We start from the raw sequence: 15,882 nt of genomic DNA, 5'->3' as shown, positions 1-15,882 counted from the left end.
CATAATATTCAGCTTTCAATATTTTGTTGTTTAAACAAAAAAAGCAAAAAAAAGCTGTTAACAAAGCAGATTTTATTACCTCCATAGCCACTCATTCTGACTTTAGTCTCATGGCTCTAACTGAAACCTGGTTGAGACCGGAGGACACTGCTACACATGCAGCTCTTTCTACTAATTTCTCTCTTTCCCACACTCCTCGTCAGACAGGGAGAGGGGGTGGGACTGGACTACTGATTTCCAAAGAATGGAAATTCACTCAGAGACAGTCCCTGCCAAAAATCAGCTCTTTTGAATTCCATGCAGTCACCATTATCCACCCCTTCCGCATAAATGTGGTTGTCATCTACCGCCCACCGGGTACATTAGGTCACTTCTTAGATGAACTGGATGTTCTTCTCTCATCTTTTTCTGATTATGACACTCCCTTGTTGGTGCTAGGTGACTTCAACATCCACATTGAAAGACCTCAAGCTGCTGACTTCCAGACTCTGCTTGCATCTTTCGACCTCAAAAGAGCACCTACTTCTGCTACTCACAAATCAGGTAATCAACTAGACCTTATTTACACTCGACATTGCCTCGCTGATCAAACACTAGTAACTCCACTTCAAACATCGGATCATTTCCTTCTCTCTCTCAACATCCACATTACTCCTGAGCCGCCACACACTCCAACTCTAGTTGCCTTTCGCAGAAACCTACGCTCTCTCTCACCCACTAGACTATCCACCATTGTTTCTAACTCTCTTCCTCCATCTTGCAAACTCTCTGCACTTGATACGAACAGTGCCACTGATACACTCTGCTCCACGCTAACATCATGCCTAGACAGACTATGCCCTATTACATCCAGACCAACCCGGGCCAGTCCTCCTGCACCCTGGCTCTCTGATGTTCTCCGTGAGCATCGCTCAAAACTTCGGGCTGCTGAGAGAATTTGGCGAAAAACTAAAAATCCTGAACAGCTCATAACATACCAAACTCTTCTCTCTTCTTTCTCGACTGAGGTTACTTCTGCAAAGCAGACATACTTCCGTCAGAAAGTCAACAGTGCCACCAATCCTCGCTTACTTTTTAAAACATTTCCTCTCTCCTCTTTCCTCCTCCTTTACCAGCATCCTCCACACTCACTACTGATGACTTTGCTACATTCTTTTGCACCAAAACTGCAAAAATCAGTGCTCAATTTGCTGCACCTACAACAAACACGCAAGATACACCACCAACACCACACACACTCACCTCTTTTTCCCAGCTCTCTGAGTCTGAGGTGTCCAATCTCGTGCTATCAAGCCATGCAACCACCTGTCCGCTTGATCCCATTCCCTCTCATATCTTGCAAGCTATTTCTCCTGCAGTCATACCAACACTGACTCACATAATTAACACATCTCTTGACTCTGGTCTATTCCCTACTTCATTTAAGCAGGCTAGGGTAACCCCACTGCTAAAGAAACCCAACCTGGATCAAACGCTACTTGAAAACTACCGACCGGTATCCCTGCTTCTATTCATGGCCAAGATTTTGGAGAAAGTAGTGTTCAATCAAGTCCTAGACTTTCTTACTCAAAACAACCTCATGGACAACAAGCAATCTGGCTTTAAGAAAGGCCACTCAACTGAGACTGCCCTGCTCTTGGTCGTGGAGGATCTCAGACTGGCTAAAGCAGACTCTAAATCATCTGTCCTCATCTTGCTGGATTTATCAGCTGCTTTTGACACTGTAAACCACCAGATCCTGCTATCTACGCTTGAGTCACTGGGCGTCGCAGGCACTGTTATTCAATGGTTCAGTTCCTACCTCTCGGACAGATCATTCAGGGTGTCGTGGAGGGGAGAAGTGTCCAACCTACAGCATCTAAACACTGGGGTACCTCAGGGCTCTGTTCTTGGGCCACTTCTCTTCTCTATCTACACGGCATCTTTAGGAACAGTCATCCAGAAACATGGTTTTTCCTACCACTGCTATGCTGATGACACCCAGCTATACCTCTCTTTTCACCCTGACGATCCCTCGGTTCCAGCTCGCATTTCAGCCTGCCTGTCAGACATTTCACACTGGATGAAAGATCATCATCTCCAGCTTAACCTCACAAAAACGGAAATGCTTGAAGTTTCTGCCAACCCGACTCTTCACCATAACTTTTCAATCCAGATGGACGGAGCAACCATCACTGCATCCAAAATGGTAAAAAGCCTTGGAGTAACAATTGATGACCAACTGAACTTCTCTGACCACATTTCGAGAACTGCTCGATCTTGCAGATTCGCACTATACAACATCAGAAAGGTCCGACCCTTCCTATCTGAACATACAGCTCAACTCATTGTTCAAGCTCTTGTTCTCTCCAAACTGGACTATTGCAACTCTCTGCTAGCCGGGCTACCAGCTAGTTCTATCAAACCTCTTCAGCTGCTTCAGAGGGCAGCAGCACGAGTGTTCTTTGATGAACCCAAAAGAGCACATGTCACTCCGCTACTCACCCGTTTGCACTGGCTGCCAGTTGCTGCCCGCATCAAATTCAAAGCTCTGATGTTTGCTTACAAAGTGACCTATAGCTTGGCTCCTTCATATCTGCTCTCACTTCTGCAGATGTATGTGCCCTCCAGAAACTTGCGTTCTGTGAATGAACGTCGCCTCGTTGTTCCATCCCAAAGAGGGAAGAAATCACTTTCCCGAACTCTCACATTCAATCTGCCCAGTTGGTGGAATGAACTCCCTAACTACATCAGAACAGCAGAGTCACTTGCTGTCTTCAAGAAACGACTAAAAACGCAACTGTTTAGTCTCCACTTTCCTTCCTAATCTGCAACTGCCTCTCTGGCTATACCACTAACTGTGCCCTCTCTCTCTCTCCAAAAAAAAAAAAAAAAAAAAAAAATTTTTACTAATGCTTTGCTTCTTAGACTTTACACACCTGAAACTTGTCTATAGCACTTGTTCACTGCTGCTCTTATAGTTGTGTGAATTGCTTCATTGTCCTCATTTGTAAGTCGCTTTGGATAAAAGCGTCTGCTAAATGACTAAATGTAAATGTTGTAAATGTAAACAACTTGATAATAATTGTGTTAATTGTTCTGTGATGGGTGCTGCACTCCAGTGAAGGTATTAGAGCAAGTAGACTGACAACATATATTTATCAGGTTCTCCCAAAACACATACAAGTGGTTGCAGAACTAGATTTTCTATTTAAACTACACTGCATGTCTCCAATGTTAATAAAATAAAGATTATGTTTGTAATTATTACTGCGGTTTCAATTGTACATGACATTCAAATGTATTTTACAAACAATATTTTATTTTGCTAATACTTGTGCATTTAAACAATGTTATAAAATTGAAAATGATTAAGTTGTTATTATTGACAATCACTGCATGCATCTGTTTTTGACTGAAATATGCCAGCATTATACCAGCACCAGTTATTTATCAGGTAGGAAAGTTTTAATGATGAGCCAGCACTGGTCTGATCATGCCACTGACAATCCTGTCTACTGTTCAGAGCATCAATCACACTGGTCATTAATTATTGTCAAGCCCTGCGGTCACAACCTCCATTTCAGACTATGAGAATTGTTTTAATTATAAAAACAAAACCTTATAAAACATATTCAACGTACTTACCCTCCTTTCAATAAGTGAGCAGGGTGGGTAGTGACACTCATAATAGGTGCAAGAGCACTCTTCCTCTTCCACCAGCTCTCCGTTGGCATTGTAGTAGCGTGTTCGACTTAATTCCAGATACTGTTCTTCTACTGGGTCTGCTGGAACCTGCTGGATGGCCAGCCAATACAGTGACTGCTCTCTAGGAAAAACATTTGATACAGGTGTAAATATATTTGTAGTCGCCTTGCTCACTGTGTAAAAACTGTAAGATGCAAGCCATGGGATGTAAATTACCTATGTTTGCTAGAGAGATCTTCTGGTTTGGGACTCCATCCCACAGGAACAAGACGCAAGTTGTCTAGACGGTTGTCGACTGTAACTGAGTTTATGTGAACTACTTGGAAACTTGGAGCGATTCCACCTCTGTGCTTTTCCCTGTGAAGAAAGAAGCACACCAAAAATGACTGCTAATAAAATAAATGTTTTATTTAGAGCCTCTGTTGTCACCCATGTATGTAATATGCAACGGTGTTTTCTAGTTGCGTGCTGTATTACCTCATGCCATTTCTATGTTATGGAGAGATGAAAGAATACAAGAAAATACAAGAGTACAAGAAAGAAAGGCTTCACATTGAATAATAATAATAATAATAATAATAATAATAATAATAATAATATGATCCTTGTTGCAGTTAAAAATGAACCCATTTAATGCCAAATTATATGCATTTCTCCACTGATTATTTAAACTAAGAGGAACAAATAGTCTTGGAGTGTTGTCATAAAGGCGACATGCAGTTTGAATTGTAAATGAATAGAGAATGATTGACTGGCGCAGCGGATGGAAGCGCTGGACTGAACATGAATTTAACTACTTGAATAGTCATCTGTACTTCACATTAGGGTTGGGTCGATAGACAATGCCATCGTCCATCGCCGATGGCCGATAAACATCACGATGCTGAGCCAGCATCGCGATACTCCACCCCACCCCTGTTGCAATGGCAACACGCTCGCAAAAAATACACACAGGCCCAGTTTACACTAATACGTCTTAGTTTTGAAAAGGCATTTTAGAACAAAAACGATCCACGTCCACACTGGCATTTCAGTTAGCATTTCAGAACAGCCCTACTTCCACACTACTGCTGAAATCACACATCACGTGACCGCACACACACACTGTCACGCTGCAGCTTATGCGCGCAACTGAGCTTCAGCAGGCTCACAGCTTCAGTACACTGATTCAATCTTTCGCTTTCATGCTTAACCTCAGATACTGCTGGACGGTTCCTGTTGGTTATGCATCTTTTTTACCAACCAAGTTTGTCGATGTCATTATAACGACACAGATCACTCTGCCTATTCATGCCAGAGTCTCGCGGAAAAACTGATTGACAGGTGGTAATTTGTGTGCAACTTATCTTTATTTATTTATGATTTGGTTATGGGTAAAACAAAGACCATGCGGATCAGGTTGTTGAAACAGTACAAATAATTAATTTGTTATGAATAATTAATTCATCATCCATCACGATGTTTCACAGACATCGTAAAATGCCAAATTGGTCAACATCGCCCAACCCTACTTCACAATAAACTGTAGAATGGCTTCAGAACATTTGGGATATAGTAGCCTACATGACTTTCTTGTGTCTTATAATAGGCTACCTCCATGACTTTTGTTGGCCTATAAATTACACAGAATATAGCGCACGAGCAAGATCCGATTTGGATCGGTAACAGCAGGCCTATCCAGCAAAAATGTCCGGTATCAAACGGACATCCGATCCAGGTATCGGAATCGGTGCATCCCTAAAACTTAGGTATGTACATTTTAGGAGACCCCATTACTTAAAAGTTTAAGTACATACTACAGATGCAATACAATCAAATATATATGTTTTGGGAGACTCCATTACTCAATTAATTACTTAAAGGGCACCTAGGTTAGCCCTTATTTCAGATTTAATATAAGTGTTTTGCATCTCCAGAATGTGTCTGTAAAGTTTCAGCTCAAAATACCCATCAGATTTTTTATACCTTTTATTAAATTCCTATCTATACATTTTTACAAAGGGTGGCAGTTTTGGTGTACTGCTACTTTAAGGCTAGTCTTCCCCGCCCACTGTTTCTGCGTGCTTTAATCCCCTCCCTCAGCTGCGTCAGACAACAGACAGATTTAAAGGAAGCAGATCTCACGTAGCGTTTGTGAGAAATACTACAGTAAGAACTTTACCAATGAGTATTTGTTGTGCAGTTGCATCGATGAGTCACACAAAGTTCACGCGTGCACACGCACACAGATACACGCACACACACCGCAGCAGACACACACACACACCGCAGGAGACACACACTCACACACACACACACACACACACACACACACACACACACACACACAGCCCCCGTTTAGCTTTGCCCTCTTTTTGCACGCATATGTGACAGGATACAGGTTAATATCCAGTGCTGTATGGATATCCGTTATGTTAATGTACAATATAAACCTGACTTAACGTTTACAAACCGGGATTGAAGCGTCTTCCTTTATAATTGTTCTGACACTCTGCTGTGCTGATGAAGTAAAGCTAAGCTAAATCGCTGTAATTCATTACACACGTGCGCTGTTTTAAAACATTTTAAACATGTGAAACTTACTCTTGATCACATTGACGATGATTGATGATCCTAGCAAACTGAACACACCTTTTATTCCCGGTTGCCTTACGCACATCTGGTCTTGTTGATATGAATTTACACGTGAATACCGGGACATGTTAAAGAGCCCATATTATGGGTTTTTGAAAATGCCCTTCCATGTAGTGTGTAACATAGCTCTAAGTGAAGTGAAATATCCAGCTAAGGCTTAAATCTGTAAGTGTACAGTGTTTAAAACTATTGATTCATCTATAAAAGAGTCGACTCATAGTGCTTCAAACGAGTCGTCTTGATAACGAGTCATTAGGTGTTTCGTGATGACGCAGCTACGAAACACAAGTAGTTGGGCGCGCAAACCCGGGAGATTTGAAACCTGCAGCCCCGCCCACTAACAGAAAAAAAGTCTCACACACACACACACAGACAGACACCGGTCGAATGAAGTCACGCTGTGCAAATGGATATTATGGACAGTCTAATCAAAGATGAAACATCAGCAATATAGCCCAGCCTTGAGCAGTTCTGAGTGCTTCTGAAAACTATATGCTTTCAAAGAAGACTTCTTCAGTTTGTTAAAGGAAGGATCAGTAAAGACTGTCAGAACATGGATCAGTGCATCATGAATCAGTTTCTACCCCCATTTCACAAGTGTAAGTACATGCGATTAAAATTATTGCCTCGTTTACTCTAGCTTGCAAATTATGAATTTAGTTGTGTTTTGTTACTTGTAACCGCGTGTGCTGTATCAGGTTAACTCTTTATATTCTCATATCGCGTGTAAACCCACGTTGAAAACGCGACGCGTGCCGCTTTGATTACGGATCGTCAGCTGTTTACACACATGCAACGGTCAAGTTTCAAAATATTTCAGCTCAGGTTCAAGGTGAGGTGTCTAAATTGCACCCAGCAAGCTGATCTGGCGCTCTAGGCGTGTGTGTCGTGTCCTCGGGTAGGAGTAATGTGTGTGTGTGTGTGTGTGTGTGTGTGCGTGTGTGTCTCCTCGTGTGTGTAACGCACGGGTATTCGCGCATATAACTGAGCGCCGCGCCGCGCCCTCTCTATTCAGCCACTCCTCTATGGACGCGCCGGCCCTGTGTGTGTGTGTGTCTCCTCGTGTGTGTAACGCACGGGTATTCGCGGATATAACAGAGCGCCGCGCCCTCTCTATTCAGCCGCTCCTCTATGGACGCGCAGGCCCTGTGTGTGTGTGTGTGTGAAAAGAGCAAGAAGACTGTGACAGGCTAGATCTCCTCGCCAGTTCTTGGACTTTTTGCTCAATAAAATAGTTAGTCGCCAGTATTTTCTAGTCCATCGTCTGTGTTTACATTCACCCTCTGGCAGCCAAAATCCACTATGAAGCGTGTGTGCACTGTGACTACTTTTATATTGTTGATTAGCAGCTGGGCATTTCACTCTGTCTCGCGCTGAAGCCTTGTCCGTGTCGACCAATCGCAGCAGGCTGTCATCGGTCCAAAAGTGCAGATTAGCTTCGCGCTGAGGAGGGGTTTGGGAACAAATGAATCGCTGAACGATTCATATGGGAGTCGCTGGGATAATTAGGTAAAAATAAATGCAGATTATAAGACCATCAAAGTGTTTTTTGACCTTGCATGCATATTAGACTGTTGTTGGAGACCCTTACAACCTAAATATGACCCTATTTCATGTATAATATGGGCTCTTTAATACGCGCAGCTGTCAATCAATTCGGTGGGCGGGGGGACCGCACTCCTACGTAAAGTTGCGGTCGATCTGAAAACCGCTCCAATTGGTCCACCGTTTTTGTTGCTAAATTTAAAAAAAAAAGGACTGGGTGTGTTTAGATCACCCCAATATGACGGTCTATACACCATACATGCACATATGTTTGTCCAAACAGCTTGAAAAGTAGATTTTTCACCATAGGTGCCCTTTAATTAATTAATCAAGTTTAGTCAACTTAAGGTTTTAAAATGGAAAGAAGTTTGGTTTGTTGGTTGTACATAAAAATGTATAAACAAGGAGAACATTCTGAAGTAGCTCTACTTAAATATGAGCACATACATTCACCACTGCCATCTTAGAAATGCAGGGCTGTGTCTTCACGAGACTTTTAAGACTAGTCCAAATTAGCTGATTAGTTAACAATACTAACTGACTAGTAGCAAATTAGTCATGTGAAGAAACAGTTCACATTATTGTATTTAAAATAGACCTAATATTATGATTTAAAATATAATCAAGTGCACAATGAGCGATGCGGTGGCGCAGCGGGTAGCACGTTCGCCTCACAGCAAGAAGGTCGCTGGGTCAGTTGGCGTTTCTGTGTGAAGTTTGCATGTGGAGTCCCCATGTTCATGTGGGTTTCCTGCAGGTGCTCAAAGGCATGTGGTATAGGTTAATTGGGTATGCAAAAATTGACCAGTGTATTTGGGTGTTTCCCAGTGATGGGTTGCAGCTGGAAGGGCATCCGCTGCGTAAAACGTGCTGAATAAGTTGGCGGTTCATTCCGCTGTGGCGACCCCAGATTAATAAAGGGACTAAGTCGAAAAGAAAATGAATAAATCAAGTGCACAGATATTTGTTAAACATATTTCCAAGACTTTTCCCAAAATTTTATGGGTTCGTTTAGCCAAAACTTTGTGGCGTGAAAAAAATGCCATGAGAAAATTCCATGACTTTTGCAGGTTTTCCATGACAGTCTCCAGCAATAAACTTTTAAACTAAAACAAAAGCTAAACTTTTTTTAAGTCGTGATTTCATGTTTAATATTTATAACACAGAACAGATACTGTGTGCAAATGTGGTTTAATCAAAATATACACCTTTTTTTACATGCTATTTTGCATCAATGCTTCATAGTCATTTCATTGATGTTCATTCTCTATTAAGATGGTGGTTTGGAGAACTTTAGAAATTGAAATCAGCTCTAGCAGTACACTCACCAAAGTAACTCATGCAGTGGTCGACCAGCCCATCGACCCTTGCCAATGTCAAAGGCATAAGCAAAGATTTTTGCCCCATTGCCATCGGCATCAACTTCCATGCGTGCCTGAAAATAAAAGCATTCAGATAATCAGTTTCATACGAATTAACAATAGTGCTCAAAGAACCTGATAGTAATAAAGTAAATCATTTAGGCAGTTGACCTGGATGGTCAAATTTGCAAAATATACTGACAAAACAATGAAAAGGTCATAACCCAAAATAAAAAATAAATGCAAAAACAAGTCAAACTTAAAAGCAAACATTTAAAAAATAAACATACAAATAGAAACAAAATGGTTCTTACCTCAAAGGCATAGTTTTCCACTAATGGTATGTCTTGTTCATCAATCAAAGTGTACTTTGTCTGGAATAACAAAATATATGTAGTAAGTGCATTAAAGGCAATAATCCAATAAAAATATCAGCAGCAGAAGACTACACCAGGTGTCACTCCTGTCAGCTAAGAAGAGAAAACTGAGGCTACAATTCGCACAGGCTCACAAAAATTGGACAATAGAAAAAATTGGAAAACCTTTGCCTGGTTTGAGGAGTCTTAATTTCTTCTGCAATACTCGGATGGTAGGGTCAGAATTTGGCTTCAACAACATGAAAGCATGGATCTATGTTGCCTTGTACCAACGGTTCAGTCTGGTGGTGGTGTAATGGTGTGGGGGATATTTTCTTGCCACACCTGATTATTGTTGCTGACCATGTCCATCCCTTTATGACCACAGTGTACCCATCTTCTAATGGCTACTTCCAGCAGGAAAACGTGCCGTGCCATAAAGAGTGAATCATCTCAAACTGGTTTCTTGAACATGACAATGAGTTCACTGCACTCAAATGGCCTAAACAGTCACCCGAACTCAATCCAATAGAGCACTTTTGGGATGTGGTGGAATGGGAGATTTGCATCATGAATGTGCAGCCAACAAATCTGCAGCAACTGCATGATGTTATCATGTCAAGGAAGTCAGTAAGTAAGTAATGTGTATTTCAATATATACCAAAATCTCTGAAGAATATTTCCAGTGCCTTGTTTAATCGAACCGGTTCTAGTAAGTGTACTTTTTAAAGTGGCCGGCGAGTGTATGCATGCATGTAGGCATGGGCCAAACTTTTCTGTAATACCATTCCTAAGGTATGTGTAAGTTTTTTTAATTTACATTTTTTAGTTTTGTAGGACAACAGTATCTCCAGTGAAAACAAAATATCCAAAGATGCCCTTTTAAATTGTGAAGAAATCTGTGTTTTTAAAACAAACAAACGAAGACAGCAGAAGTCAATGATTCATTTGAATTATAGACTGACATGTTTACGGTTCAAAAATATTCTAAATCTTTCAAAAAATAAAATATATTGTGTTCAAAAGGGAAAAAAGTTTTTGTTTTTAAATCTAGACATTCAAAAAGAATATATTTTAGAACAGTGAGCACAATACCATGATATTGTGAAACCGTGATATTTTTTATCCAAGGTTATCATACGGTCAGAATCTTATACCGGCCCATGCCTATATGCCTGTATGTATGCATGGACAGGTCCTTCTCAAAAAATTAGCATATTGTGATAAAGTTCATTATTTATTGTAATGTACTGATAAACATTAGACTTTCATATATTTTAGATTCATTACACACAACTGAAGTAGTTTCAAGCCTTTTATTGTTTTAATATTGATGACTTTGGCATACAGCTCATGAAAATCCAAAATTCCTATCTCAAAAAATTAGCATATTTCATCCGACCAATGAGAGTTTTTAATACAAAAAAAAAAAAGTCAACCTTCAAATAATTATGCTCAGTTATGCACTCAATACTTGGTCGGGAATCCTTTTGCAGAAATGACTGCTTCTATGTGGCATGGCATGGAGGCAATCAGCCTGAGGCCCAGGATGCTTCGATAGCGGCCTTATCCAGAGTGTTAGGTCTTGCGTCTCTCAACTTTCTCTTCCCAATATCCCACAGATTCTCTATAGGGTTCAGGTCAGGAGAGTTGACAGGCCAATTGAGCACAGGAATACCATGGTCAGTAAACCATTTACCAGTGGTTTTGGCAATGTGAGCAGGTGCCAGGTCGTGCTGAAAAAGGAAATCTTCATCTCTATAAAGCTTTTCAGCAGATGGAAGCATGAAGTGCTCCAAAATCTCCTGATAGCTATCTGCATTGACCCTGCCCTTGATAAAACACAGTGGACCAACACCAGCAGCTGACATGGCATCCCAGACCATCACTGACTGCTTGTACTTGACACTGACTTCAGGCATTTTGGCATTTCCCTCTCCCCAGTCTTCCTCCAGACTCTGGCGCCTTGATTTCCGAATGACATGCAAAATTTGCTTTCATCCGAAAAAAGTACTTTGGACCACTGAGCAACAGTCCAGTGCTGCTTATCTGTAGCCCAAGTTAGGCACTTCTGCCGCTGTTTCTGGTTCAAAAGTGGCTTGAATGCGGCACCTGTAGCCCATTTTCTGCACACGCCTGTACACGGTGGCTCTGGACGTTTCTACTCAGTTCACTGCTTCCGCAAGTCATCCAAGGTCTGGAATCGGTCCCTCTCCACAATCTTCCTCAGGGTCCGGTCACCTCTTCTCGTTGTGCAGCGTTTTCTGCCACACTTTTTCCTTCCCACAGACTTCCCACTGAGGTGCCTTGATACAGCACTCTGGAAACAGCCTATTCGTTCAGAAATTTCATTCTGTGTCTTACCCTCTTGCTTGAGGGTGTCAATGATGGCCTTCTGGACAGCAGTCAGGTTGGCAGTCTTACCCATGATAGAGGTTGAGTAATGAACCAGGCTGGGAGTTTTTAAAAGCCTCAGGAATGTTTTGCAGGTTTTTAGAGTTAATTTGTTGATTCAGATGATTAGGTTAATAGCTGGTTTAGAGAACCTTTTCATGATATGCTAATTTTTTGAGATAGGAATTTGGGGTTTTCATGAGCTGTATGCCAAAATCATCAATATTAATACAATAAAAGACTTGAAACTACTTCAGTTGTGTGTAATGAATCTAAAATATATGAAAGTCTAATGTTTATCAGTACATTACAGAAAATAATGAACTTTATCACAATATGCCAATTATTTGAGAAGGACCTGTATACTTACATTGAGTATCTGTTGAAACAGACTACACTGCTTTGCACTGTTTTGGTCTCACCTGTGCTTTTGCGACACTGTCGTGAAATAGACCGTTCACATAGAGTCTTTTGTGCGCACATGTTCGTTATTTCTAATAAAGGCATATTCTATGGGATTCCAGTTGAAATCCTCTGCTTTCAGAACGCTGCACGCAAGTCACGTAACAAGAACCCGACCAATCAGCTTCATACTTTGTATGCAGGGCTTGATATAAACACCCACCAAATGCGGGTAGATTTCATCTGTGACTGTTAGACAGTCACTGTCACTAGCCACTCTGGCTGGATGAAAATCATTTTAAAATTCTAGTTTTCTTAAAAACAGTGTTTGACAATGGATTGCCTAATGGCCCTTGAAAATTGAGAAGCAGCACGACTGACAAAAACAACTGTGTTCATGCGAGCAAAGTAAAGGAAAACTGAATGAGAGGAGGATCACACGCACCGTGAGACACAGGCAATCCTTTTGTGTCATGTGCTCAGGTGATGTGATGTGCAAGAGTGTTTAAAATCATGCGTGCTATAATTTCCTTGTGTGAAGCAACCGTACCTGGAAATGCAACTACTGCGATGGCTTTCCTTTAACACAGACTGGACAAAAAGCAATGCTTGTGCAACACTTTCAAGAGCTTGTGATTTTAACTAAATAACTTAAAAACTACTAGCCATGATGGCTGGTAATCAAAAAGGGATAATGTCAAGCCCTGTTTGCTTGGGATATACACATTTCAGTAGACTAATTACCTCAAACACAGAACACCCAGTGCTTTTTAATATTCTCTACAAATAAAACCTGTATCAAAGCTGCAACAAGGTTTTGGTAGTTTGTCATCTTCCGATAAACCAGTTGATGGTCGCGAGCAATGACAAAGAAAGTGACGCGCCTCAAGCTTTCCACACACTTTTAGACACAATATGTGACTGACAGGTCTTATAAATTACCTGCTTCTGTGATACATGAGCCTTCTTCTAGCCAAAGTAATCCCACACCACAGAAGTTTACTTTTTTGGCACCAAGTCCTCCTGTGTTGAACTCATCCCCCCTGTTTGTGCAGGCTATTTGTCATTAATCTCAGTCTCCTGTTCTAGCGCTGTTTATGCGCATTGCGTTATGATTGGTTCAAAATCATGCTCTAAGGTGATTTAGAAATCACAAAATTTCAATACAATTTCAACTATTCACACAGCCCGAGCATACACAATAAATGCGCTATATAAATACACTTATTACATTTATAGGATATGGGGTGTTATCCTGCTAGAAGTAGCCATCAGAAGATGGGTACACTGTGGTCATAAAGGGATGGACATGGTCAGCAACAACACTCAGGTAGGCTGTGGCGTTGACACGATGCTCAATTGGTACTAATGGGCCCAAAGTGTGCCAAGAAAATATCCCCCACACCATTACACCACCAGCCTGAACAGTTAATACAAGGCAGGTTGAATCCATGTTTTCATGTTGTTGATGCCAAATTCTGACCCAACCATCTGAATGTTGCAGCAGAAATCGAGACTCATCAGACCAGGCAAAGTTTTTTAAATCTTCTACTGTCCAGTTTTGGTGAGCCTGTGAGAGTCATCGGTAAAGTGGCCAATGTGTGTGCGTATAATATGTATGTATGCATGTATGCATGCATGAATGAATGTACACACACATATATATACACACACACGTACACACGCACACACATATATGCATACATACATATCTGTGTATGTTAAAATGATTTGTGTAATAAAACTGTTGCAAAAGAAGCACCTTAGTAAACTTTCATGAATATTACAAGATACATACACGTCAAGTAAGACCATCAGACATAACCCATGGCCGTCGGTTAACATATAACGTTTGCCATATGACAAAATAAATGGGCAAAAAAGTATTTTATTAGATTGCATTGCATGCATCTCATGTGCATTCATTAGACTTGTCACATGCTCCTATTGTTTAACCCCGGCAGATAACCGTCTACCGGCTGCCCTCTAGTGTCAAGGCATTGAGCGGCCTGGCATTCCAGAGGGAGTTTGGATTTGTTTATGATGCCTCAGAGAAAATATCGACATGGTGAAGCGTAATAAATTGAAAGCATCTTGCACAATAAGCAGCGATAGTTTAGAAGACTATTAAACAGCGACTGTATATGAATGTTTGCCATAAAATAGTGGAAGGACAGTGCGAAGGCTGATCAGAGCCAACATGCCGGTTGTCATGCTCCACACGGTTCCTGGTTTAGAGAGCTCTCTGAGCCATATTGGATGCCAGTGTCATTACTGATGTGGATATTGACGGGGGCGTCAGAAAGCTCAACAGTCTTGAGATCAAAAACTCCTAATAAAATGGTGGGAAATTTCTACATTGTCTGGTTGTAAAGCGTTCTCTCGCCAGTGCTAACTAGCAGAACTGTAGCCACGCTAGCGGTCTAACACGGCAAAAGTAGGCGTCTCTAAAGGGGCTGATGAGCTGCCTAGTTTTACTGTAAAACTTCCACGTTTCGACGACATCCGTATAGATGTATTACATTTAACACCTCTGACCAAATTCAATAACACTGAAATGTACAAAGATGTCACTTAAGTGTTAACAGCGGCATTTAGCTCACGTATCTCGGATCCCCTCCCCTTCCCCTTCCCGTCGCACATGGCAGCTCTAGGATTCAGCTTACCTTCCCGGCCACACGGCCAAGTCGAACAATTCCAAGCTTGAAATCCGACATTAGAGGAGACGACAGGTCTGGGTTAAAAATTGAGAGCAAGTCCGAAGGTCTTAGATCGCAGATCGTCCGGGCAAACGAAGTGTACTAAGGCCTTTCGTTGCCCGAAATCTTCCCCAACCGTTTCCAGACCTCTGTGATGCACCGCTGCGCTGAGAGGCGTTGGAAAACCTGCCACCTTCTGGGGGTGGGACAAACAGCATTCAGAACGTAAACCAATCGTAAAAGAGGACTGATACATATGTATCCAATCAGAGCTGCGCAACTTAAAACACATTCGCGTTAGGCGTTTAATTCTTGTACTGACGTATCATGGATAAACGTGAAACCATTTGACCCCTCTGTCCAATCACAATACGACAATTCACTAGACGGCCCGCCTATTATGTAGCCACGCCTTTTCATTACGTAACTAAAACATCATTTTAGCGCGAAACGTTAATCTTTTTTGGAAATGTCCATTTACAAAAACACTTTGGAAAAGTGTCTTGAATTTTATTCGAAGTAAAATTTATAATGAATGTACTTTGTATTGGAAAGATGTAGTGTTGGGCTTTCCTGAGTATGAACAACCTAAAAGTAAACAGTTGTATGTGGTGAACTTGCTAAATTTGACATTCATATATCAAATTTTTCTAACTCCAGACCTATGTTTATGGTTTTTCTGAACGAATTTAAACATCTTTCATTGATCCAATTGTCTCATAACAAAAAGGCTCTATAAACTTCACCTGTCTGCGGCTCTCCCTATGTTTAATGAGTAATTTTTGCTTTTCAATGTGTAGTTTT

General features: G+C 41.2%; 1 protein-coding gene across 1 annotated transcript in view; it reads right to left on the bottom strand.

The window, feature by feature from the left end:
• The window catches only part of zmynd19 (zinc finger, MYND-type containing 19), a 16,990-nt gene extending 1,732 nt beyond the window's left edge, over positions 1-15,258 (bottom strand). Inside the window, exons 1-5 of the mRNA XM_056458453.1 lie at positions 15,046-15,258; positions 9,542-9,601; positions 9,195-9,301; positions 3,904-4,044; positions 3,628-3,808 (exon numbers count right to left, since the gene is read on the bottom strand). Coding sequence (XP_056314428.1) covers positions 3,628-3,808; positions 3,904-4,044; positions 9,195-9,301; positions 9,542-9,601; positions 15,046-15,096 — 540 coding nt within the window. The 5' untranslated portion in view covers positions 15,097-15,258. The remainder of the gene's footprint in view (positions 1-3,627; positions 3,809-3,903; positions 4,045-9,194; positions 9,302-9,541; positions 9,602-15,045) is intronic.
• Between the last annotated feature and the right edge of the window lie 624 nt (positions 15,259-15,882).

Source organism: Danio aesculapii, chromosome 5 (assembly GCF_903798145.1).
Source record: "Danio aesculapii chromosome 5, fDanAes4.1, whole genome shotgun sequence".
NCBI lineage: Eukaryota > Metazoa > Chordata > Actinopteri > Cypriniformes > Danionidae > Danio > Danio aesculapii.
Note: the sequence above shows the minus strand (reverse complement) of the source record. Positions and strands in the feature narration are given on the sequence as shown.